This window comes from Rhinatrema bivittatum, chromosome 6 (genome assembly GCF_901001135.1).
Source record: "Rhinatrema bivittatum chromosome 6, aRhiBiv1.1, whole genome shotgun sequence".
NCBI lineage: Eukaryota > Metazoa > Chordata > Amphibia > Gymnophiona > Rhinatrematidae > Rhinatrema > Rhinatrema bivittatum.
In genome coordinates, this window is record NC_042620.1 from 341151850 (window position 1) to 341174838 (window position 22989).

At 43.9% G+C, this 22989-nt stretch overlaps 1 protein-coding gene across 3 annotated transcripts in view; it reads left to right on the top strand.

Annotated features, from left to right (window-relative positions):
• Window positions 1-22989, top strand: part of AFF2 (AF4/FMR2 family member 2) — a 779982-nt gene that overhangs the window by 731074 nt on the left and 25919 nt on the right. For all 3 annotated transcript variants that reach the window (XM_029607748.1, XM_029607749.1, XM_029607750.1), the window contains 4 exons: window positions 2253-2377; window positions 13768-13987; window positions 16957-17093; window positions 20300-20363. In XM_029607748.1, the coding sequence (XP_029463608.1) occupies window positions 2253-2377; window positions 13768-13987; window positions 16957-17093; window positions 20300-20363 (546 nt within the window). The remainder of the gene's footprint in view (window positions 1-2252; window positions 2378-13767; window positions 13988-16956; window positions 17094-20299; window positions 20364-22989) is intronic.

A 22989-nucleotide genomic window follows, 5' to 3' on the forward strand; every position in this document is an offset into this window, starting at 1 on the left:
ATATCAAACAGTAAAGAATTTAAGAAATCACTAAAAGCATATCTTTTTAAAGAAGCTTTTGGAACAACGGATCATTAGGCAGTAGTACGCTAAAAGCAGAATAGAGAATGGCAATTTGTTTCTAATTATATTTTAGGATTCTTTGGTTGCTTCGTTTTTTTTTCTTCCTGTCCTTGTTTTATTTAATAATTACTAATAGGCATTTTATTTTACGGCTTATAATATGCAAGACTATTTATTACGATTTGATTGTATTTCTCTCCAACTCTTACTTTTTATTTATTTCTTAGTCATTTATTTTCATGCAAAAGATTATGATATTTAGTTGTGTTATTTTTATTATTTTTTTTTTTTTACCTATTGTAAACCGTTTTGGTCAATCTATATTGTTAAGACGGTATATAAATATTTTTAAATAGTGATGGGAAAAGAGAGGTTGGGGAAAAGGCAATGGGGAAAGGGGAGTTTGTGTCGAGTTGCTTATGGGAGTTTATATATGCTTCTATCTAAAGTACACAAATCTTAACTAGTCAGAATGAATGGGCCATTTTGGTTTCTATCTGTTATCATTTACTATGTTACTGTGAGAGACTTCTGTTACTTCTAATCTCAGGGAAGGTCATTTCTGCATTCTCTCAGCTATAGGATGAATGCACTGAAGTAGGTACCTAGCAAAGGGAAAAGAATAGGAAATAAAACAGGGGACAAGCGATGAGCTTAAAAAGAACATTGGCAAGCCTTGGAACACCACACGCGTGTACGTTCTCGGAGATTATAAGGAAAATATTGCCAAACTAAAGGGTCTGATGCACTCATTTGCATTTTTTTTTTTTGTTGGATCTGTTGTTTAACATCAAGTAATAAACTAACTAGAATCAAAGCAACAAATCTAAACCCAAAAACTCAAACAATCATTATCCTAGATAACTGCAATTCCAAAATATATTATTCAGTAGTAGAACATATCAAAGGTACAGATGCAGTGATAAAGTTGTAAATAAATATGTGAAACAAGATCAGAAAGGTACACTCCCTGGAATGCAGAACAATTCTCAAAGGTGTTTTCTGTGTGTTTATTGCGAAAATGTGTCAGTTGGTTGCTATTGGTTATTATTAGGCTTGCACCTGTCTTACGCTTGCTTCTGGATATTTTGGTTTGCTGGTTTTGCATGGGTGTGTGTGGGTGTGTGCTATCCCTGCCACAGACTGCGTGTGTGTGTCTCTGCTGCAAGATATTGCGGGTTGAATGTGTGTGCATACCATCCCTGTTTCTGGTTGGGTGTATATTTGTGTGGTGGGGATTCCTGTTGCCAGCTGTTGCCAATTCCCTGCCCTTGCAGGTGCTCGCTTAATCATGCTGCTGCTGCTTTCTGGGCTAAAACGTGACTGCAGCCAGCAACTGCTGGTACCCTGCCCTGCCTAGCACCCATGGTGCTTGGAGCCCATAGCCCACCCATCCAGCCCTTGCACTGGAGCTCCGTGGCTGGGTTTCATGGGGGCGTGAGATCATGGCAGCAGCAGAGAGAGAGAAGAGCTGGGCTCCAAGCAGCTGCTGGTGCAACACCACTGGCCTCTGCGTTTAGCCACCCGTGGAGGTCAAGCAGACTGAAGGAGCTAGAGGTGGCCGTAGCACTGCCAGGGCTTCATGACACCACCAGTGAGCCCACTGTGAGTGCACATCCTGCAGCCCAGCCCCATAAATTCCTCTCTTTCTAGTCCTTCAGGCCTCACCTAACCCCGTTACAGTCCTCTCTCTCGCCCCACTAAACCTCCTCTCTCCCAACCCCACCACTCTCCGTTCTTCTGTCTCCCTACCAGTTCTCTCATTCTTATCCTCTCCCCCTCCTGCCGGCAATCCTCCCCCTGTCCTCATGCAGTCTGCTACTTCATCCTCTCCCACCTCCTCCCTCCTCTCATGTCCATCTTGTGTGTGCAAAGCAGCAGCTTAAGCTATGCCCTTTCTCAAATTGCATGTCCAGGTAAAGTTCTGCACCGAAGCTGAAAAATGATATGAGCAGCCAGAAGCTGGTTACTGTAAAGAATACTTTAATTCACTAAACAAAACTGAACATTAAAAATAATTTTTCATCTGACTCGCAATGTTTTTGATCACTAAAATTAGAAATGGAGAATCTTCAAACCATTTGGGGGTTTTTTTTTGGGGGGGGGGAGAGTTTGGAGGGGGTCGTTACAAAATCTTTGCACTGAAATGTCGTGGTTTGCTAACAATTGTTCTCTGTTTTCTGTTAAAGCAAGCTGAAAATTCTGATACGCATGGTGATAGCAAAAAAAAGCGCCTGGAAGACACCTCCACGCCATGCCTACTTCCACCTTGTATATCTCCAATACCTAATCACCGATTAACCAGCACAAAAGAGTACGTTCATCTCATACTACTGGCCAGATCCAGTAAAGGGATTTTTATTTTACATGTGTCTATGGCAAAATTTCTTAGTACATCTGGACCTGTGTGTATTTTATAACCTTAACTGCACAGATTAGGATCATAGATAGGAATGCTAAAGCATATCTAAGGGATCTGGTATAAAATGATTGATAAAAAATTGCAGAGTGCAATGTAATAATAGCGCCATTGTATTTTACACGTGCAGGCTGTTGCTTTCCTACTCCAGTGGGTCTATGCCACTTTTCAGCTTGGAGAGGAGACGGCTGAGGGGGGCTATGATAGAGGTGTTTAAAATCATGAGAGGTCTAGAATGGGTAGATGTGAATTGGTTAATTACTCTTTTGGATAGTAGAAAGACTAGGGGGCACTCCATGAAGTTAGCATGGGGCACATTTAAAACTAATCGGAGAAAGTTCTTTTTTACTCAACGCACAATTGAACTCTGGAATTTGTTCCCAGAGGATGAGGTTAGTGCAGTTAGTATAGCTTTGTTTAAAAAAGGTTTGGATAAGTTGTTGGAGAAGTGCATTAACTGCTATTAATCAAGTTTAGTTAGGGAATAGCCACTGCTATTAATTGCATCAGTAGCATGGGATCTTCTTAGTGTTTGGGTAATTGCCAGGTTCTTGTAGCCTGGTTTAGCCTCTTTTGGAAACAGGATACTGGGCTTGATGGACCCTTTGTCTGACCCAGAATGGCAATTTCTTATATTCTTATACCGGTGCGTGCAGATTCAGAAGAGGTTAGGATGGTGGTTAGCCTGCTCCTCCCATGCTTGGACACATCTTGCCTGCCGTGGCGCTTCCACGGAGCTCCTCTCTGCAGTCGCGTCATGGTCCAAGGGCACATGTCTCCCCGGAATCGGGAGCGCTCCCTCCCACAGATTCCAACAGAGCCATTATTGGTAGCTGCAAGTGAAGCTTGATATTTAAGACTATATCAACTCATGCCCCACTTGCGCCCAGCAAAAACCCTTGCATGGCCAACCCCAGGGGTTGTTACAGCCATTGCCAACCTGCAGAGAACCCTAGACTCACTTGTCCAAAGATTTTATCGAGGATCTCCCTCTAACTTACAGCATCACCATAATATGGGTGATAATAGACAGCTTTTCCAAGATGGCAAATTTTATCCCTTACCTGGCCTTCCATCTGCACCTGAATTGGCAGGGCTTTTCACACAGCATTCCTTCTGTCTACATGAATTTCTGGAGCACGTTCTCTCAGACAGCAATGTCCAGTTTACTGCTCACTATTGCCAAGTCCTCTGTAAGAAATTTGGGATCATTCTGGACTATATCACCACATATCATACCCAAGGCAATGACCAAGTAGAATGAACTAACAGGACGCCCAAAATATTTTTATGCTCTCACTTGAATGAACGACAGGATGATTGGGCCTCTCTGCTACCATGGGCCAAATTATTATTTCCCATAATAATCATGTCAACACTGCCACTGGTTCTTCCCCCTTCCATATTCTTTATGGGAAACTGCCTCAGATTTCTATGCCACTTCGGCTAACAGTATCCTCCCCCACAGCTCTAACCTCCATGGAAGAACTTCACAAAGAAATCATCTCCAAAGAGGACACCTTATACAAAGTCCAACAGATCTGCAGAAGAAGTAACAAGGTGGAATACCTGATTTCTTGGAACAATTATGGCCCAGAGGAGAATTTATGGTAGCCATCTACTACTTACTGGACCCCAATCTTCTAAAATACTTCCATAAACAATATCCCTCAAATCCCAAAACCTGGGCCTCAAGGAGAGGGCTTAAGAAGGGATGTATTGTTGTGTTTCATGGCTTGTGGGGGTTCTCCCATAAGCCGCAATACTCATCCCAATGCCACCGGTATGGCAGGATGCCGCAGGCTCCCTCTAGCATGCGCACATGGACGCTTCATTTCTTAAAGAGCTCACGGCGGGGAAACTGCCACAGCACCCTTAGTTGACATCAGCTTTTCTCCCTATTTAAGGCCAGTCCTTATGCCCTTCCAGTGCCTCAGCAACATGTCCAGCTACCTAATACTGCGTATTTCCAGCCTGGTTTGCCTCATCAGACCTGCCTAATCCTGTCTCATCTGCCTAGCCTGATCCTGCTTCATCTAGCCTTCCTGATCCTGCCTCATCTACCTAGACTGATCCTGCCTTGTCTGACCAGCCTGTCACCAGCTTGTCTGACCAGCCTGTCACATTTGCCCAGCCTGATGTTCTTCCTGTCCAGCCTTCTGCTCACCTAGCTCCTTGGACTGATACTTAGTTTTGACCCTTACTTGGACTTACATTTTTTCCTGTCAGATGTATTAGGTAAAATTTGTAACCTATCATTAAAATCATCAATTGTACCTGAATTCTGGATGGTAGCCAATGTAATCCCAATATTTAAAAAGGGCTCCAGGGGCAATCCAGGAAACTATGGACAGTGAGCCTGAGTTCAGTGCCGGGAAAAATAGTGGAAACTATTCTAAATCACAGAGCATATAGAAAGACATGGTTTAATGGAACACAGTCAACATGGATTTGCCTCTCAAATCTGCTTCATTTTTTTTTTTGAAGGGATTAATATACATGTGGATAAAGGTGAATTGGTAGATGTAGTGTAATTGGAATTTCACAAGCATTTGACAAAATCCCTCATGAGAGCCTTGTAAGAAAACTAAAAAGGCGAGGCAATGTCCTTTTGTGAATTACAAACTGGTTAAAAGACAGAGTAGGATTAAATGGTCAATTTTCTCAATGGAAAAGGGAAAACAGTGGAGTGCCTAATGGATATGTACTTGGACCGGTGCTTTTCAATATATTCATAAATGATCTGGAAAGGAATATGATGAGTGAAGTTATCAAATTTGCAGATGATACAAAATTATTCAGAGTAGTTAAATCACAAGCGGATTGTAATAAATTGCAGGAGGACCTTGCAAGACATCCAAATGGTAGATGAAATTTAATGTGGACAAGTGCAAGGTGTTGCATATAGGGAAAAATAACCCTTGCTGTAGTTACATGATGTTAGGTTCTATCTTAGGAGTTACCACCCAGGAAAAAAATCTAGGCATCATACCATAGTGGATAATACATTGAAATTGTCAGCTAAGTTTGCTGCGGCAGTCAGAAAAGCAAACAGAATGTTAGGAATTATTAGGAAGGGAATGGTGAATAAAACGGAAAATGTCATAATGCCTCTGTATCACACCATGGCGAGACCGCATCTTGAGAACTGTGTACAGTTCTAGTCACCGCATCTCAAAAAAGATATAATTGAGATGGAGAAGGTACACAAAAAGGCGACCAAAATGATAAAGAGGATGGAACAGCTCCCCTATGAGTAAAGGCTAAAGAGGTTAGGGCTGTTTAGCTTGGAGAAGAGACAGCTGAGGGGGATATGATAGAGGTCTTTAAGATCATGAGAGATCTAGAACAGGTAGATGTGACTCGGTTATTTACTCTTTCGGATAATAGAAGGACTAGGGGGCACTCCATGACATTAGGAAGTATCACATCACTCAACGCACAATTGAGCTCTGGAATTTGTTGCCAGAGGATGTGGTTAGTGCAGTTAGTGTAGCTGAGTTTAAAAAGGATTGGATAAGTTCTTGGAGGAGAAATCCAATAACTGCTATTAAGTAAGTTGACTTAGGGAATAGCCACTGTTATTGCTGGCATTAGTAGCATGGGATCTACTTAGTTTGGGTTCTTGCCAGGTACTTGTAGCCTGGATTGACCACTGTTGGAAACAGGATGCTGGGCTTGATGGACCTTGCCTGCTGCCCGCCTTCGACCCTTGCTTGTTCCTGGACTCCACTAATTCACCCGCACCCAGAGACCCTCACCTGCTGGCTCCGCCACTCAAAGGTTCAACACAAGGAGAACAAGGGCTGGTATAGGTGAAGCCTCTACCCAGTCTGCTTCATCAGGGTTCCTCCCTGCAGGCAGAACTAATCTCACCCCAGCCTAAGGGGCCACAGACTCAAACAAACTGCTACACAGTGAGAGTTTTGAAATATTCCTTATTGATGATTCCTTGATGTGAACATGATGTGGAAATACTTTGCTTTCAAACTCTGCTAGGATTCATTTGGCAGTAGAAATAAATGACACAGCATGGTCTTTGAACAATATAAACTATCACTTAATCAATAAGACATGACAATCTGTACATAATTTATGAGAGGTTATTGCACGTCTTGGAGGAAACTTTGAAGCTGAAGATCAAGTGCTTCAGTTACACAAGAAATGAAATGAGAACTCAATAAACTCCCTGACCTGAAGTTTCTCGTTACTAGAACAAAAAGCATAAAATGGGAAGAAAACATTTATTATTTAAATCTGTTTGTTTAGGGTGCAAGAGATCTTTTAATTCCTTTATGTGCTTTATGATATTCACTGTTCTATAAAGCAGGGGTCCTGCATCGCACCTCTTAGAGCCTCCCATAATAATAATGTACAAATATTCTAATACATAACACAATACTTTTGCAATTGAGGGCAAAAGTATTCCTTGCACTTACCACATTGCTAGTTCAAAAGAACGTTTGTGACTTGCTTTCTGCAATCTGAGGATTTCCAGGAGCTAGGGTGCTGAAAACATGCAGTTAATAAAATGTAACACAAAGTTTCCTCTTATTCTGAGCCTATGGAAAAAAAATCTATCTATAAATCTAACGCAGTGTGTCCTGTGCAGTGCAGTATATCATATGAAACTGAAAACTAGCACATTTAGTTATTGTGAGATGACTAATTCACATATATAACCTTAACGGGATCCCTGCAAATAGTTGTGTGTACTCTAAGGCCTTCACATATAGCAGTGAATCTGTATTGCTGGGGCCAACTACACAGCTAAACTACTGTACTCAAGAAAAGGATCATTCACCTGAAAGCTACACTTGAATGTCGGGATGTACATGGAAAAACTTTTCAGTTTGGTTTGTTATTTTGGTTTGCCTTATTTTTATTCTTTCAGTTCCAAAGTCAACTGGTTTATCTTGTTATGTTGTTTCATTTATTTCCATTAAAGTCAACGGGGGGAATCAATGAGTCCAATTGTGGATCCTAACATTGGGGGGTTTTCTGTTCGAGCTTTTATTGAAACTTGCAGGCAGGCAACAGCGGCAGACCAGAAGAGCATTCCGTGCCACGAAAAGTGGGGGGGAAATTGCACTGAATGTGGCACCACGAGAGGGCAGAGCGACAAATAAGGGCGGATTTTAAAAGCCCTGCGCGCATAAATCCCGGGCCTTACGCACCTGGCCGGGCCTTGCGTGCGCCGGGCGAATTTTCGAAAGGGGCCCAGCCCCGCGCGTAAACCCCGCTACGCGCGCAAGTGCCGGGTCTCTTCGAAGGGGCGGGGTCTGGGGGGGAGGGGCGGGCCGGGGGGGGGCCATCGGCACGCATACATTGCTTCTGCGCCCAAGGAGCAGTAAGTAAAAAAAATTAAAAAATGAGGGGTAGCTAGTTAGGAATTAGGGGTCGGGGTGGGGAGGGGAAAGGGAAGGAAGGTTAGGTAGGGGGGTAGGGAAGTTCCCTCCCAGTCCTCTCCTTAATTGGAGAGGGCTGGGAGGGAACTCGGGGAGACCCGATTGCGTCGCTGAGCGTACGTTTACAAAATCCGACCCCCCCCCTGCACGTGCAGCCTGCCCATAAAATGCCCAAGGCAACATGAGACAGGTATAGCGTCATAAATTGTGGCATGAGCACTCTAGGGTAACATGAGAAGGCCAAAGCAGCACCAACAGTGGCAGGGGGCACCCTAAGGCACCGTGACAAGGGCAAAGCAGGATGAACAGTGGCCAGAACACCCTAAGGCCCCCCAAGAGAGTAAAAAAGCAGCACCAAGAGTGACATGAACACAGAAAGGTGCTGTGAGAGAAGCAAAGCAGCACGGGCAATGGTGAAAACATTCCAAGGCACCATGAAATAGGCAAAGCAGCATAAGAAGTGGCAGGAACACCTCAAGGCACCAAAGCAGGGGCAAAGGACACCAACAACAATCTCATAAACAGCCAAAGGCACCATGAGATGGGGGCAAAGCAGCACTAGCAGTGGCATAAACACACTCCAATGTATCGAAGAGGAGCCAAAGGCATCAACAAGAGTGGCAAGTGCTGCCCAGGGTACCAAAGGTGGAGCAAGGAGCACCAGCAGTGGCAGGAACACATTGATAGAAGGTGACCTGAAACCAGGGGAATCTCTGGAGAAGATTCTTAGTGGTTCTGACATGCAAATCAGCCATCAGATCTAAGTATAGGGGTGATAGATTAATAAAACCACCTAATGGCTGAAAGATGGCGAACTTGTTATTCCTGGGTATGGAAGCTTCTGGAAAAGGTTCACAGTGGTCCCTCACGTGCAAATTGGTCCTTCTGTAGTTCATGGCGTCAACTGGGGAAGGGGTCGGAGAATCAGTTTTGGAAATTGACTTCCCCTTTGCTGTGTCTTTGCTGACCCTGATTCTTGTAGTGAGGGATGGGGTCCCCAGCATTCCCAGTCTCTACTGAAAGCAATGAGAGAGACTAGCAGTAACAGTGTCATCAATATGGTCAAGGTGGTGAGTGCGGGCCCAAGTACTAATCATGTGTTGCATTGATTGAGGAGAGAACCAAGGGAAGAGGAGTGGAGGTATAGACAATACTACAAGGTTTCCAAAAGAGAAGAACCAGGCAGCGGCAACTGAGCCAAAGACACTCTGAGGCGCCAAGAGAGGGCCAAAGTGGCAGATGTAATGGCATCTACCCCCTAAACTAGCGAGAGAGGTGCAGGGAAGCAGGAGCGGTCACTCTACCATGCCGCGGCACTCGGCGAGGTCCAAGCACTACGCAGTTGTTGCCATTAACATTCCAAGGCATTGTGAGGACCAAGAGAGCAAGAGCAGAGGAAAAAAAATCAACCGAGGCAACGCGAGAGAGGGAAAGCATTAAATGGTGGCACGAAACCTGGCATGAACAATCCAAGGCACTGTGAAAGGGCAAGGTCCTCAGGAGCAGTGGCGCATACTGCAGTATTGTTCGGTTGATCTTTTAAAACCGTATCACAGCCTCAAAAGATTGTGTCTTTACGAATAATAGAACTCCTGAAATTCTTCGTAATGCACTAAAGAAATATCAACTCGCAACAAACACATTCTTGTGTTAAAAGAAAAAATTAAATACGCCATTTATTTCAATCCTTTAAATGTGGGAAGGAAAAATGAGATGAATGGTTTTATTCTGTGCTGGTCTCTGGAAGGATGCTCAGGAATCCAGCCTAAAACGGGTAGCAGACTCCAATAAAGTCTAAATAACAGAATGAGACCAATGGCCAGTAAGTAGCATTGGAAAGATCTTTGAAGACAGCAGCTGCCAGAGCAATACACCCAGTTATCACGTGCAACTTTTTCCCCAGTTCTAGATCCCTTCCCAATGTATGTTTGATCATGGCAGTGGCAGGCCAAGGACCATGTGCCAGGCCTTCTTCCCGAACCCTTCAATCAGAGGCCCTGAATCCCACCTTAGGCCAGGGCTTCCCAAACTTGTCCTGGGGACCCCACAGCCAGCCAGGGTCTCAGGATGGCCACAAGGAATACGCAGGAGATAGATTTGCATCTCCTGAGTCTCCATGGTATGCAAATGTATCTCCTGCGTCTTCATTGTGGATGTCCTGCAAACCCTGACAGGACAGGTTTGGGAAGCCCTGCCTTAGGCAATAACCATGGCTCGCTCCCTGCCCCCCCCCCCCCCGAGCCATGAATGCTGCCTCTACAGCATCTTGAACCCCAGCCAGACTAGGGAGCAGAATACCAGAGCTGGGATTGAACTCTGGACCTTCTGCATGCCAGTGCACAGCACTTACCAAATGAGTCACTGGACTGTCCAAAACACTCGTACTTTTTAAAACATTTTACAATGGAAAATGATTTAAAAAAAATATATATATATGTTGGCTATAATGATGTCAAGGGTGTGCAAGTATGACTAAGATATGTCATTACAGTGATAAGTATAACCATTTACCTTATCTGAACTGTTTCCACAAAGACTTATTTTTAAAACCAACTGAAATTTATCAAAAACAAACCCAAAACCAATTTCACATTGATAATTTCTTCCATGTTAGATTTGTAATCTAACATTGGCGGCGCTAAATTACTTGAACAATACTAATTAACCAAGTTTCAAAAAGAAGCTGAAATCTGCATATCCCGTGTGCCCTACTAAATCCCTATTTTGATACAGCAATACTTGATATGACCAAACAGACATGTATTAGCTCTAATGGTGATTGTTCAGAAGCTACATGTCAAATGGACAGTGTTGTACAACTGAGTTAAAATGACTGCAATTTGAAGTGGGTACAATGCAGTGGTCTGATGACTTCTTTAAATGTCCTTATACTTAAAAATCAAGAAGAGAAATGAATGCAGATATAGTTATGGTAATTTCTTTTCTGCATCTTAATTCTAAAATGGAAAGGATAACATGTGGGCACTTCAAAATAATAGTATGATAATCCTTTCCTGAAATTTTCACCGAACCACATATGAGTTTACGTCTAATTTTCCTTTTATAATATTCCGGTTAAATTTATCGTGTAGTCTATACTAGTGGTTCTCAACTTGGTCCTTGAGTACCTCTTAGTCATTCTCATTTTCAGTATATTCGCAGTGCATATGCATGAGATGCAGTCTGTGTGCCTACAATGGAGGCAGTACATGTAAACGTATCTCCTGCATATTTCACTGTGGATATCCTGAAATCTTGGCTAGGGGATGCTCAAAGACCAGTCTGCGAACCATTGGTCCTACACTGTTTGGGGCGGAGCTGTAAGAATATTGTCCTCATGAAATCCCATACTCTTATCCGTTGTATTTATTTATTTTTTGGCCCTAGGCAAGATTCGTTAAGAACGTACGTAGAAACATAACATACAATATGGTTTAAAAGTTTAGTACGTGGTCAAGTCTGCATTTAAAATATTCAGTGCTATATGCAAACTGCCATTGGTTATGTGCTAGACAACTACAGTATACTGAGGGGTAGATATTCGAACCCTGCTTAGTTGGATAAATCAGACGTACCCAGCTAAGTGGCTGCCGCTGATTAACCAACTATACCACATAGCCAGATAAAGGGCTTATCTGGCTAAATAATTAGTTGTATAATCAGAGGGAGGGCAGTGGGCAGAACTAGCCAGCACCTCCTATCTGGTTAACTTACAGGCCAATACAATACAGTATGCTCAGCTGAGCGCACTGATTAACCCATGGCTGTACGCGCGCTTTGGACGTACATCCACAACCCCATATCCCATAAGGGGATAAGCACGTCTAAAACACGCATCCAACGCCCCTGCGAAACTAATAGTGCTCATCACGTGCAAATGAGAGCCCCGAAAAAAGTGTAGATAAAAGCAGAAAATACCGCTTTTCTGTACATCCTCTGACTTTATTAAGTGGTGATATTGAGTCAGAGGAACCAAAGGATAAACAAAAAAAGTAAAAATAACAAGAAGTGGGCCAGTGGTCAGATTAGGAAAAAAAGGATGCTCACTTAACGAGCACCCGTTTTTTCCTAACCCGCTGACAGCCACCTCTCCTGGGCGTCCGCTGCCAAGGAGGTGCTAGGAGTGCGCAGTTGTCCCTAGCGCCTCCTTTTTAGCGCGACCCCTCATTTAAGTATTGTATCGCACACCCAGGAGAGGTGGTTGGGCACGCGTTAGGAAAGTGGGTGCTCAACACTGAGCACCTGTTCTCCATGTGTCTTTATTGTATCGGCCTATTAGTTAGATAAGTAGCAATATTGAGCCTTATCCGATTAAGGTAAGCGGTTAAAGACATAGCCCATAGAAGGTCTAAAGTTAGTCGAATATGTTTATCCAGCTAACTTCAATATTTATACAGGTATATTCAGCCAGCATTACCATGCTGCTGAATAACCTATGGAAAGCAACCGGATAAGTCTTGCATGGCTAACTTTCATAGCCAGATATATTTTAAGATTGGCCCCAGAGTCTAAAATGCATTCCTGCTTACCAGGAAAGTCATGCTTGGCTTTAGAGAAGAAATATGTTCAGGGCAAAAAAAAGCCTGCAAGGCAATTTGCTTGCACAATTTTGAAACAGGGATGTTTGCTTCCTAAGGATTTTATTTGCATATTTGATTTCTATACGAGGGGAGGGGGGAATTAGGGTACATGAAGGTTCAATGAAGGCTTGACTGGGGCCATGGCTGCTGAATGAAAAATAATGAACTGAGGGTGTGATGGAATATGGGCTGGGCCAGGAAGACACTTGGCGGGTCTGCTTACCTATAAGAGAAAGAGAGGCTGGCAGGCTTTTATTACCTGTCGGCCAGCCCAGTGAGGGCCCCTCCATAACATCGCTGAGCTGACAAGGAACTATGAATCCAAGGAAGGACCATGGGCAACCATTAGGAAGGGATCTTGGGGAGACCCAATGGCATCTCCCAGGGGTTACAATAGCTATAGGTCAGCTCGAACACCCAAATTAGATTTCCTTGTGAGGTTTCTAATACATGACCGTGGCTATTAAAATCCAGTGTCATGATTTGTGACTCGTTTGTGTGTTAAGTCTCTGTAAGGAAGGATGGATTAGCTGGGTAACATGACTACCCCAGTTACAAGACCTTAGGGAAAAGCCACATTTTGTTCCCTGACTGCTAGATAATTAGGTTCTAGCCTAATATCTAATGGCAATCTATTCCACAAAAAAAGGACCTTCTTTGATTTTATTTCCTTAAAGATATTTGAGAACGTTGACTAGAGCCCTAAATTTAAGAATCAGGCAAAAGTTCAGGAGTGATTTTTCTTTGCATGATTTTTATTTTTTTTGTAGAATTTTGTCCTTTTATAAGTTAAAGGAATTTAAATCCTTGGGCAAAAGATGGATGATTTCACAATGGTACAAACCACCTTGCAGAGCTTCCAATAATTTTTTTTTCACCCTGAATTGAAATCTGGTCCTTATTCTGTTAGCAGGCTTATTTATTAGATGTTTATTATAGAGTTCTCACCGTGTACGTCATTTTAATACATCTATATAGTTTCAAGTATTTTATAATTAAATTGGTATTCCATGTTTTTATGGTCTTCACTTTGGTACTTCTACATAGAATATTATGCATGCGAATGGTAAATAGTACAACAAACGGGCTTATATGACGCACACTCCGAGGTTATTTTTGTTCTACGTTAATTAGATAAGAGTAGGCCTAATTGAATAGCTCAAGAATACATCTCATGTAATAACTGTAAAATGCAATGATTCACTTACCTGTTGTTTTGACCATATTAAATAAACTGTTTTACAAAAAGAAAAGACAGGAAAAAGAATGTAATGATAAAAATTCCATGTACTAATAGTTACTCAGCAAAAAGGATGACCAAGAAAAGAGAAGAGAAGTTGTTCCCTCCTCCATTGTCACCGCTACTAGACGAGCCAGTACGGAAGCGGCACGCCAGCGGGAACAGTACCTTCAGTCAGGAGAGCAGTAGCACGAACTCCTTACACACCAGCAGCAGCTCGTCCTCGTCTAAGCACAGAAAAAGTGAGATCAAGTCATCTAACCCTAAAGGCAGCTGTGTGAGTATTGCTTCTGTGTTTCTAGAAGTGTAGGAGGTAAAACAAAAGTGCCTAAGCTTTGTCCTCGACATTGCCTTTTCTATTTCTTTTTAGCCCTGTATAACTCTCTTATTCCCTACTGAAGACCAGTTATGGTTTACAATAGCTAGGAGTTGAGTATCTGACCCTATAGAGTCAACATCTCTAAGTCCTTTTTTAGGGCTTGTAATGGACATGTACAATACTTGACATATGATCACTCATTTTAATTCACGGTGCTGCCGCAGACCAATTGTGGTGTGTTCATCTAGCTGTATAACACTCATACTTAGGAAAGTACATCCTGAATCCTTCATTTAGCTACTCAACTTGTCCAAATTCTCTTTACATTTTGGTTGTGAGCCATTTTTCATTTGTACCCTTTTTGCTCTTTTCTTTCCAATAAGAGGAATATAGATAACATAATAATATGGTAGAAGAAGAAATAATGGCCTGGTGGTTAGAGCAATGGGCTGAGAACCAGGGTTGAAATCCCACTTCTCCCACCCTCAATGACATTCCTTGTGACCTTGTGTACCTTCCATTGCCTTTGATACCCACTCATTGTAAGCTGTTTTAGGTAGGAACTTCCCTAAATACCACAATGCTTTAAGCCACCTTGACCATTATTTGGTAACAGTGAGCTAAAAATCCAAGTCTGCCCAGTTATTTCTGTCCACATTGCTAAAAATATATCCCAGCTGTTAGGCTCAAAGTGTGAACACTCTCCTTAGTCGTTCTCTATCATCTTGAGCAGTTAAACAGACAAAGGGGTAGATTTTCAAATACCGCGAATAGGCGTACTTTTGTTGGCGCTCCAGGCGCCAACAAAAGTACGCTGGATTTTAGTAGATACGCGCGTAGCCGCTAAAATCCGGGATCGGCGCGCGCAAGGCTATCGATTCCGTATAGCTGGCGCGCGCCGAGCCGCACAGCCTACCTCCGTTTCCTCCGAGGCCGCTCCGAAATTGGAGCGGCCTCGGAGGGAACTTTCCTTTGCCCTCCCCTCACCTTCCCCTCCCTTCCCCTACCTAACCCACCCGCCCGGCCCTGTCTAAACCCCTCACTTACCTTTGTCGGGGGATTTACGCCTCCCGGAGGGAGAAGTAAATCCCCGCGCGCCAGCGGGCCGCTAGCGCGCTGGGACACGACCTGGGGGCGGGTCCGGAGGGCGCGGCCACGCCCCCGGACTGCCCCGGGCCGTAGCCACGCCCCCGGGCCCGCCCTCGGAACGCTCCCGACACGCCCCGAAAACGCCGCTGCGCTCGGTCCCGCCCCCGACACGCCCCCGATACGCCCCCCTCCGAAAACCCCGGGACTTACGCGAGTCCCGGGGCTCTGCGTGCGCCGGTAGGCCTATGTAAAATAGGCTCACCGGCGCGCAGGGCCCTGCTCGCCTAAATCCACCCGGATTTGGGCGGATTTAGGCGAGCAGGGCTCTTAAAATCCGCCCCCATATCCCCCACTTACTTCACACCGAGTTCCCCTCCCTTCCCATGCCTCACCACAAAGTTTCGTAATAATCTGTGGACTACAAATACTAGCATAGCTGTTGCTCAAACAGAAGAGATCAAGGCTCTCTTCTGCGCCACTGCCACTTACTTTTGAAAATACCACCAGCCGATCTTCTGTACTTTGCTCTGCACATGGGCAAAAGAATGTGAAGGATAAGACAGCGCCCTTGCGATAAATGGCAGAAGTGGGGCAGAAGGGAGTCAAGCTCTATCCTGCCCTGACCTTCCTGAAGCTCTTGGCAGAAGGGATTTATCTATTTATTTATTTGTTTGTTTGTTTGTTTTTATATGCCGACATTAAACATGGGTAAGACATCGGTTTACATGATAAATCTGTGATAATGTGACGGTGGACATATTATCTTTACATTGTAACGTTATGAATAACACCACTATGTATTGATTTAACAGCTGAAACATTATAAACATTGATTAACAAACATTAGTACATTTTTCAACATGGTCTTTAACATGGCTGAATGTTAGTGTTGAAGTCTGTTGTTTGTTTGAGATGTTATGAGGTCTCTTGGTGGGTTGTGAGATCTCTTGGAGGGAGTAGGGATGGATCTAAGTAGTGTGGGTTAATTGTTGTTGGGATAGGCTTTTTGGAAGAGCCAGGTTTTTAGGGCTGTCTTGAAGTTCTGTGGGGGGGAGGGAGGGAGAGAAAAGCCAATGGAAGGAGGGATCAGGGGCTGGATCAGGCTGAGCAGGACCCATTGATTTTCTGTACAGGTGTCTGGATGGATAGGAGTCAGGGCATGGAAGCCCATTGCCCCTTGTGTGGGAGAAATGGAATAGATTCCTCCTTGGAACCCAGCCTAATCACTTTGCACTGCTTAGCACAGATAATTTTGATGTGCCGCACGCTCACCACTCTTTTGGGTGTGTATATTATTTTTATGTCATTGCCGTAGGTGCTGCGTTTTAGCAGGCACTGAAAAAAAAAAAATAGTGTGTCACGGGTTAAATTCCATTTTATCGTACACGCTAAAATTTTTAGCAAGTGCCCATTAAAAATATTTTGCACAAGTTTTCGTGCATGTGCCTTTAAATATTTTTTTACTTAAATTTAGGGTAAGACTGGAGCACAGTAATAAGCTTCTCACTCTTTCAACAATCTTCAAATTAACAAGAATGCAGTAATCTCAAATAAGCATGAACAACAAGACCCTTCACAAAGGGACGTAACCTAATCATTTTCTGACTTTAGCTGAGTTAAATCCTATTTGGGCTATAATTTGTTAATTACAGTGAATTAACTGAAAAACCATGTTGTATCCCCAGCTAATCATATTGTCAAAACAAGCAATAAAGAGTTATTCAACATTAAAGATCACTATCTTATCTTCTGTTCATGTTTTCCATGTTCTGTTTAACCTTGTTGATCATTAAAGGTGAAGTATATATGTGAAACTAATGAGAGTTACTTTTTTACAGGAGGAAGAATCCCATAATAGGCCATCAAACGTTCTCCATGACAGCAATCAGCCAGACGTTGATGCCTGGTCTACAGTACCTATTCTGTCCAATGGGAATTTAGAGTCCAGAAGACCGAAAATAACATTTAATGACATGTATGTCATAAGTATCCCTAACAAGCACACAGCGTCATAGCAAGATTCAGCTCAATGGCTTTTCGTTAACATCTGTTTGCAGGCCTTAATTTGTAGACTGTGGAGCGGGAGGTGGGGGCCTAGGGCCGGACGTGAACGAACTCTCTCTGTCTCCCAAACACACATACCATGAGCACATCCTTCTTCCTCTTCCTCCATTCCCAGCCCCCGCCAGTGCTCAACCTCTAGTTATGCTTTGCTCACCGGTGCTCCATGGGGGGCCTGGGCCCCCTTTCTCTCTACTTCCTCTACATCCTCTTTGCCCCGGCATCTCTTCCATTGCCAGCCCATTCCCTTCCCCCCTCCCTCCCCGATTCCTCCAGTGGTCCTCGCACCCCCAGTAGTACTAGAACCCTCCCCCCCCAAGTCTGAACCTCAATCCCTGATGGTGCTTGAGCTGCCCCCTCCCTGGAAAATTACCCTCCCCGGCAGCTCTCCTCCTCCTCTCCCTCCTTGGCCTGCACAAATTGGAATCAGCTGGCTGCCCTGGAGGACAGCATCCTGCCCCCTCCTCTCCTCAGCCTCTTTGGAAGGGGAGGGGTGGGGATGAGTCTGGAATTCAAAAGCACAGGCTGCTTTCTACGGCGAGGAAGCCAAGGAAGGAGCAACCCTGCGTGCGTTCCTCACTCTGATTGCCTCACTCACTCACAGACTGCTCCCCCACCCTGACCGTCTCACCGCCAAAATTAAGCTCTGTCCGTTCATATAGGGTGACGTTGAGTAATGTCTACCGAAATAATGTAAACTTTTGTATTTATTCATCTCATAAAGGAAAGATTGCTGTAGGGCTAAATCACGTGGAACTGATAAAGCCAGAGTCTACTGATTGTAACTGAAATGCCATCTTTCATTCTTAATATTGCTCAAATTCCTTTTGACCTGCAGTAATGGAAGCTAGCTCTAGTTAATCAGCTTGAATTTCTTATTCATTTTAATCTCTTCTGAAGACAATCTTGTTCTCACAGTGGGGGCTTTCTTTACCACAGCTGGCTATTTTACTTCATAATGATAATAAGCTGCTCTCAAATCAGTAGATGCACTTTTTTTCTAAGTAGCTTATGCTTACATAATCGGTAAGACCAAAGATCCAACTCTCCAATAGACTATCAAGTATCTCAATGTGGTAATCTAAAAAAAAAAAATCTGTGCTTCCATATCCAGTTCTACAGCAAAATAAAATTCCGTTCTAACCATAAATGTGGTGATCATCTTAAATCCTAGAAACCTAGAAGATGCCGGCAGATGAGAATCACTTGGTCCACCAGCACTGGTTTAACAAAGGGTGGGTCTACCGGTCAGTTGCCCTGGGCACAGCCCCCAGAAGGGGCCACAGCCCTCCAGCTCCCTTTTGCCTTTCGCGATCCTAAGGTGAGAGAAGGAAACCTGTGGTGAGGGGGGAGAGGCAGGCTCTGTGAGCATTCGCTGGCTTAGGCCTCATGCTTTATTGCCTGGTACCACTGTCAGGCCTAAGAGCGACCCCACTACAAGGTGAGGGGAGGCGGGAGGGGAAGGTCTACAGAGCTGGGATGAGAAGGGGGGGGGGGGGCGCAAATAAGAGCCCAGGTCCTCTAGGGACAAAAATATCTTCTTATGCCATTGTACTGATTTGTATCTGCCTATTTTGCTCTCACTGATCTCGGTTCTTCTTCCCCTGTCTGTCACTAAGCACTCTTTGTGTTTTGCCCCCTGCATTCTTGAATTCTGCCACCGTCCTGCTCCAGGTTCCCGCTCCGTCTTTAGATTGGCACTTCTTTCTCCAATCTAAGTATATCCCCATACCCACCAGCTCTTTTTTCCTCACAAAACTCGCCCTGTTTTCTTTTGAAATTATTTAGCGCAATAGCGAAGTTGTTCCACGACGTCATTGCTTTCAAAGTGAAGAATCTCTTCCGGAAATGGTAAATCTCTTTCTTCTTAGTCTGTTAGAACGCCTCCTTGGTTTATTTGTTGCCCCTGGAGTAAAAAGATTGTCTCTAGAAACGGTGTAGGAGGCCATTGATGATATTCCCAGAAGCATCCTTCTCCTAAGAAAGTTATCCCCAACAAAAGTCCCTAAGTTCCCTTAACCAGAGCACTGGTCTTTTTAGTACTTGTAACATCTGTAAATCCTAGCCTTAGAATGGATCCTAACCCTGGCCTTATTCATGTTTCTCTCTTGCTGCTACAGCACTGGGATTTAATATATGCCAGCATGCAGGCCAATGGGGCTTCTGCTTTGCACACATTTCTATTTATTATTGGCAACTAGGATTGCCAGTTGGATTCAGATTTTCAGGACTGGTTGATCCAGTCCTTTCTTTACTCCCCTGCATGTAGAGACTTGTAGGGAATGCATTTAGGGAAATGAGAATACGTCCCAGCATGCAATAGGGCAAAACCGGGACTGGATCGACCTGACCTGAAAATCTGGAGGCAGTTGGAAACCTATCAGCAACTAATTTGCCCAGGTATTTTTCTTGCTAAGCGTTACTAAGTGTGGCCTCATCCAAAGTATACTGCACCTGCCTACTCTTGTGCTCAGAGAGCATTACCCCATACTGGGCTACATTCTATCCCGTCTACCTCTTCTGGGCCTACTGGCCTTAGATACCTATATGCCTCTCTGAGATCAGTGAGACCCGTGGTGGATTTGTGATGTGATTCAGTTTAATCTGCTCTGAAAAAAAAAACTGGCAAAGCTTCTGCTTATTTGCTGCTCGAGATTCTATGCATGCAACATTAAATATTTGTAGTCTAAGCCCCAACCCTTGCAAGACCTATGTCACCTTAGGCCCAGTTAAGCTTTCTCTTATTCTGTCTCCTCTGTCATTGTACTTGGGTGGGGGGAGTGTATTTTTGTATTTCTTGTTTGAGCCACAGGGTATTTTTTTTTTAATATGTTGCCCATGGGCACATAGACTTGATGGCAACTATGTTAAAACCTTTTGGATGCCCTCTGTTTCCTTCTCCATCTCCTTGCCAAAGAACCAGACATTTCCAAGTGACTTTAGCTAGCAAGATGCATACAAGCTTGAGGCAGACGCTTTTAAAATGCACCATTTGTTTTTTATCCTCTTCGCTGATTTCCAGTAGTATCACGGTAACATAGTGTGGCTGAGGTTTCATAGGCATTGAATTTCTGAAGCGTGTCGATGGTATTTTAAATTTAAATACATTGTCTTTTTCAGGCTTCACAATGCAGACTTCTACATGCAAGAAGCCAAGAAACTGAAGCACAAGGCGGATGCCCTGGTAGGTACAGCTCTTTTGGATATGTTTCTTCTCTAATCATTGAAGCATAGAGTCCCTGATTTATATAAAATCAGAGTTACCAACATAGCATTTAAAAAGAAAACTCCAGAACAGTGTAATGAAAGCTCTGAGGTCAACCTTCAGAGACCCGATAAGAGGCAGAAATATCCGGAGAAAGTTCCACCTGTAATGTTCCCTGGATATTCAGTGGGGCTTACGCGCACTCGTCCCCTGCTGAATATACTCAGAGAAGGTTTCCTGGGTAAATTTTAGCCAGATAAAATTAGGACTGTGATTTTTTTCGACTCGAGCTCCTAACTAGGCCTGCCCCCTGACCCCCTCCATCGGCACCACGTTTTGCCTGCACTACAATGCATGCGCCTGGCAGGGGGAGATATCGAAAGCCAGGGTTTTGCGCACCTAACCCAAAAGGCTTTCAGTATCGACCTCTTTATATCTCAGCAAGGGAGTGGTGGAAGGACAGTGGCGCCTTACAAGATCCGACTCTGCCAAAGATATTGCAGTTGTTAGCTAATATGAAAGGCTTCCAACTGCACTGATGGATATAGTGCTGTAACATCACACTACACATCTCTAAAAAGGGAACTTAACAATGAAATATATATTCACGGTGCAAGGTGCTTAAGTCCCTTCTCAGCTTTTGGTCTTTTGGTAATCATGGCACGGAACACGATCACAGACGAAACAGGAATTTGCTTGATATCAGCTGGATTTGATGCAGGTTGCAATATCTCTTCCTGGACTAGTATAGCTTTAGAGACTACAAAGGTCACTTCTTCAAATGGTAACAATGTTATCCTACACCTGTATGATTACCAGAACCTGTGGTATGAGCCAGACGCCAAACCCCAAAGAAAACCATTGTTTATTTATTATATGAGGAGAACCATGCTAAGTAAGCCGTCAAGCAGCGTTATCTGGATAAAGTTATCCGTATATATTCAGTGGCACATGCTTTTCACTGAATGGACTTGGATAAAGTTATCTGATAACTTGAACCTTAATTGGCTGCATTCAGCGTATAGCTGGTTAAGTATAAATAATCATTTAAATTAAAGCTACCAAGCAAACCCCCACCCACCCAAAATAAGTTCACTGTTGTTTGGGGGCTAATGTCCAATGGGAGCATTAGCCCAATCTCTCATTTTAATTAAGAACATAAGAAATTGCCATGCTGGGTCAGACTAAGGGTCCATCAAGCCCAGCATCCTGTTTCCAACAGAGGCCAAACCAGGCCACAAGAACCTGGCAAGTACCCAAACACTAAGAAGATCCCATGCTACTGATGCAATTAATAGCAGTGGCTATTCCCTAAGTAAACTTGGGTTGGGCTACAGCATCCCAAGGCCCCCCCCCTTCCCTCTCTCCCACAAGATATTAAAATTCCGACAAACTAAAAACCCCCGAGGTTGGCCAAGGAGTTACTTGTACCGCTCCAGCAACGCCAGTAACGTCTGCGACCTTCATAGTTGTCTGGGTTTGGTTTTGTCTCATAGCGACATTGGTAGAGAACGAGCAACGATGCATGCGGCCGGAGCGGTACGACTCTACCTCCCCAGCCAGCCTCGGGAGTTTTGGGTGCTCGGGGGGGGGGGGGGGGAGGGCGTTGAGAGAGTGGCATTGAGGATTGTTGGGAGAGTTGTGTTGGAGGAGGAGTCACCCAGAGCCTGTTTGGAATTTTAATCCTGAGGGGACTTGGGGTCCGCTGTGACCCATTCAGAGTTTTTAATTAAATTGGGAGTTTGGGGTGTTGAGGCGGATCCGGCTTCAGCCCTGGCTTTATTGAACTTATTTTGTGGCAGAGCACCCTGCTTGGTGGCTTTTTTTTGTTGTTGTTGTTGTGCTGAACGTAGCCATTTAAACGTCAGGTTATCTGGGTATTGGTGCCCGAATAACTTACTGCTCTGAGGCAGCCCTGAGCTTAGCCGGATCATGCTGACTATCAGCGTTATCTGGCTATCTTATCCGGATAAATCTGGCCTGCTCCCGAGCATCTCTAAGTTATTGAGATAAATCCAATCTTGCAAATCACATCGCTGGGTAACTTTGAACATTCAGACCAGTGGAAAATTTAAAATCCCAGTTTGCCTAGCTGTGTTCCAAGTTAGCTGGAAAAAACCCCTATGAATACGAACCACTATGTTTATTATCAAATAATTAAATATTATGTTGTGTTTTAGTGTTGGGGCATTCCAACTTAGCTGACTCTGGAGTATACTAGGGTGCCTGTGTACCAAGCATGTGCTTTTTTTAAGCATATTCACTGCATGCAAGCTAAATATAGCACTATATACAAAGGCTCTACTGTAGGCCCATCCAGCAATTTTTAGCACACGTGTCGCTGTGTTAAAAGTAAACACACCCACATACATTAAACAGTTGCAAAATGCATAGCAAAATAATTACTTTATTAGTCGTTGTTATGTTAAGGACCAAACCCAAGAACCAGAAGTGAAAGTTTACTTTTTATCCCTGGCTGTAGTAAACTTCTAGTGTTTTTGCAGTGCAGCAGGGTTGGCACACTAGAAAATTTACAAAAGGGATTTGGCCCCCTTATGGAGCCATCCCTGCCCACCACATCTGGATTCCTTTAAAATTCACCCAC